The 4,233-nt window shown below is 37.1% G+C and overlaps 1 protein-coding gene across 1 annotated transcript; it reads right to left on the bottom strand.

The window, feature by feature from the left end:
• Positions 1-2,982: 2,982 nt before the first annotated feature.
• On the bottom strand, positions 2,983-3,921 carry LOC116590122 (olfactory receptor 4F4-like). The gene has a single exon (XM_032341777.1). It carries the CDS (start codon positions 3,919-3,921, stop codon positions 2,983-2,985), a length of 939 nt encoding a protein of 312 aa, XP_032197668.1.
• Between the last annotated feature and the right edge of the window lie 312 nt (positions 3,922-4,233).

Here is a 4,233-nt window from a genome sequence, read left to right as displayed (position 1 = left end):
ATTGTCTAGTAACAGTAAATTTATTTTCTGTCTTTTTTTCTGTTTGTGTACCTCTTAATCCCTAATATACCACACATATCCTCATTCACATTTCTATCCTTTTATGCATTTTATTTAGTGCTCTTGACTGAATTAACTGGTTGGGACTTCCAAAAAATACCAAATATTAGTGTTAAAAGGAAGCATGTCATTCTCATTTCCAGTTTTAGGCAATTTGTGTTGGAGATGTTATTTGCTCAAGTAATTTTCATTATAATTCCTTTCCTAAGTTTTATCATGAATGTGTGTTAGATTTTTTTCAAATGCTGTTTCTGTACCCAGATATTTGTATGTATGCTCCGCCCCCCCCTTTTAACCTGGTGATTGACTTACAATCAACCTTGCACTTCTGGTATTAAATTAATTTGGCATAATATTTTATTCTTATTTTATATTGTTCCAGTTTCTTTGCTATTGTTTGAGAATTTTGCATGTATGTTCATGAGAATGAATGGCCTATAACTTTTTATTTTTATGTCTTTATCTGATTTCATGTCAGATTTATGTTGGCTTTATAAACAAATTTGGACAAAGTGTTAACATTGGTCTGAAACCCTTTCTTCCTAATCTGTGGATATCTTGGAGCAAAAAATATAGAAGGAAAGATGGAAATGACTTGGTCAATCTCCTTGCAAGCATGGTAATTGGACCACTTGATAGTATTTATTATTTAAAAAAAATTAAAGAAAATGGGGAGTCTTCATATATGGAGTCCTTTTAGCAGGCTACTCTTGACCTATCTTGGTTGCTAATGGTAGATTAGCCTGCAATTTATGGATTTATTGGATAGAACCAACTGAAAAATGTCAGTTAGCTAACCAGTTGTCAGAGTAAACATTGAAGATGTTTCCTGACCTAAATAAACTCCTTTTCTGTAAATTATGCTCTCCATGCATTATCAGAGCTGAGTCTTCATTGTTATATCTGGATAGGTGCATCCTATAATATTGTGAGCAAACTTGGAGATTCAGATTAGTGGTCTTAGAAGTCTCCATTCTTGACATTTGTATTCTGTTTCCTTTGAATTACCACTAAATTTTGATACTGGATAATATTTTTGATTATCCAACTTTATTATCTCAGCCCAAAACAAGGTGTTTCTACTTTTTCTCTTCTCAAGAGAAGTTTATGTAAAAAACACTTCTTTTTTATTTCTTAAATGTTTTGCAGTATTCACCAGGGAAGCCATTTAGACCTGTGTTTCTCCTTGTGGGAAGCTGTATCAGTCAGGAATCAGTTATTAAAGAGGATACACACATTATTTGAACAGAGTAAATAAGTCAAGCAGAGAGAGTCAATTATCATATGGTTTCACTTATTTGTGGAGCATAACAAATAGCATGGAGGACATGGGGACTTAGAGTGGAGAAGGGAGTTGGGGGAAATTGGAAGGGGAGGTGAACCATGAGAGACTATGGACTCTGAAAAACAATCTGAGGGTTTTGAAGGGACGGGGGGTGGGAGGTTGGGGTACCAGGTGGTGGGTATTATAGAGGGCACGGATTGCATGGAGCACAGGGTGTGGTGCAAAAATAATGAATACTATTATGCTGGAAATTAAAAAAAATAAATAAATAAATAAATAAAAATAAAAATAAAAATTAAGCAGGTATCAGGTTGTTAACTAGCTATCTGAAAGCATATAAAGATAGCTCTCTATTGTCATGGAGGCAACAAGTGTAGGAAGCAGCTACTACTTCTAAGGGTGAGGGAACAAAGATAAGATATTAGAATTATGGAAATTTTGTTATTTAGAAAAGGGATCCTGTGGGGCTAAAAATCCCTTTTTGGATGTAGTGTGTCTTGCCTTTTACTTTTTCTCTGAACTCAGAGGAGAGGCATGATAGGCCTGGCACCTAGAGTTTTTGAAGATAGAATACCAGCATGCTGGCATTATCTATAAGAAGGTACAATAAGGCTAGTTCTGAAACTTCTGAAGAAACAGCAACCTGAATTCACTTCAAACCACAGAAAAGAAACTTCACTGTAGTAGCTGTGGTAATGTTCACACAGCACAGCAAGCAGAGGGGAAGCCCAAAACTTTTCTCTGCCTTTGAACTTCCCTCTACCATGCTCTATCACTAGAACATAAAATGCAGATGTAGACCATGCAAATATCTTTAGTACCCTGTCTAGCTAACTAAGTAAGAGTTAGTAAGTAAATCACGCAATTTTATTTTTTAAAAATATTTTATTTATTTGACAGAGAAATCACAAGTAGGCAGAAAGGCAGGCAGAGAGAGAGGGGGAAGCAGGCTCCCTGCTGATCAGAGAGCCCGATGCGGGGCTCAATCCCAGGACCCCAAGATCACAATCCGAACCAAAGGCAGAGACTTAATCCTGTAATTTTAGAAATGAAAATAATGTTAATTAGCTCAGAGTGGTTTTGTAATAATACATAAGCTAGATAAAATGTTTTAGCATGGTGTTGGGAATGTTGGTGGTATTAAATAATGGTAGTAACGACTATTTTTATAATTATCATTGTTATCATCTGTAATCTTGGAATAAATGCAAAGGCATATTTATGCAAATTATGATTATCAATTATTATTCTCTCCAAGTGGTAGGATTATAAATGTTGGATTCTTTTTAAAAGGCTTATTTATTTATTTATCTGAGAGAAGAAGCAGGTGGAGGAGCAGGGGGAGAGAAAAAATCCTCAACAGATTTCTAGCTGAGAATGGAGCCTGATGTGGGGCTTGATCCCATGACCCTGAGATTGTGACCTGAGTCAATACTAAGACTTAGACACTTAAGAAATGGAGTCACCCAGACATCCCCAGTGTTGGAATTTTGAACATATTTTTGTAATGGAATAACCACAAACCATACATCTGGCAATACTTCAAGAATTCAGATATGAATAAGTCCCATTTCCAGTTTAGTTTATAGGTCAAAATGTGGACAAATTGGGATGCATTTTCTGATTATATGAGAAAACTAAAAATTATCCTGTGAATTCATATGCTGATTTATCAGTCTCTTTATGGCATTCCTAATGTCTTTATTTCTCAGTGTATAAATGGCTGGATTCAGGAGAGGTGTGATTACTGTGTAAAACACAGCAAGAAACTTGTCCATCCAAGTGATGTTAAGTGGCCACAGATAGATGAAGATGCAGGGTCCAAAGAATAGCAACACCACTGTGATGTGGGAAGTACAGGTAGAGAGTGCTTTTGATGCTCCGTCCTTGGAGTTTAGACGGACCGTTAGGAGGATATAGGTGTAGGACATCAGTAAGAGAATGAAGCAAGTTGTTGCCAAGATCCCGCTGTCAGCATTTATCAGCATTCCTAGAGTATGTGTATCCATGCAGGCCAGTTTGATCACCAAAGGTATATCACAGAAAAAACTGTCCACTATTCTGGATCCACAGAAGGGCAGATCTAAAATCATGGCTAGCTGGCTCATGGCATGCACAAAGCCAATGGTCCATGATATCAAAACTAACCAGATGCACTTCTGTCTGTCCATGATGCTAGAGTAATGCAGTGGCTTGCAGATGGCCACATAACGATCATAGGCCATTGTCACCAGCAGTACCATCTCACCCCCTCCAAAAAAATGTACACAGAGGATCTGGGTCATGCAGCCACCAAAGGAGATGGTTTTATTATCCTTTAGGAAGTCTGTGGTCAGTTTAGGGGTAGTTACTGAGGAAAGGCAGAAGTCCACAAATGAGAGATTGGCTAAGAGGAAGTACATTGGGGAATGGAGATGAGGGTCAGTGATGAATAAGAGCACGACAAAGAGGTTGCCCACAACAGTCATCAGGTAGAGCATAGAAAAAGGCAGTAAGAGGAAGGTCTGGAGCAACCTTGAATCACAAAGTCCACGAAAAATGAACTCAGATGCCATAGATTGGTTTGCTTCCTCCATTTTGTACATGGTGTTCTAATGAAGCCCAAAGAAAGAGATGAACTAAGAACTTCTAAAATGGAAAAAAGAATCTCATTAACACTCAGGTACCAAGAGCAGACACATCCTATTCATGGGCAAAATTCAAATCTTACCATTGAAAATTGAAAATAAAATTTTCTCGAATTTACATGTAGACACAGTCTTCAGTCAAGATGGGGAGCTAAATATGGAAGGGGAGTTCAAAAACCTTACCTATGTGAAATATAGTTGTTATGGGAATCAGAAATGGATATTCTGTCAATAGTTATGTATTACAGAAATAATTTCTCC

This window comes from Mustela erminea, chromosome 5, assembly GCF_009829155.1.
Source record: "Mustela erminea isolate mMusErm1 chromosome 5, mMusErm1.Pri, whole genome shotgun sequence".
Classification (NCBI taxonomy): Eukaryota; Metazoa; Chordata; class Mammalia; order Carnivora; family Mustelidae; genus Mustela; species Mustela erminea.
The sequence above is the reverse complement of the archived record's forward strand: the minus strand, read 5'-3'. Positions and strand labels throughout refer to the sequence as shown.

Coding starts and splice junctions, on each gene's coding strand:
- LOC116590122 (XM_032341777.1), bottom strand. CDS start 3,921: ATGGAGGAAGCAAACCAATCTATGGCATCTGAGTTCATTTTTCGTGGA.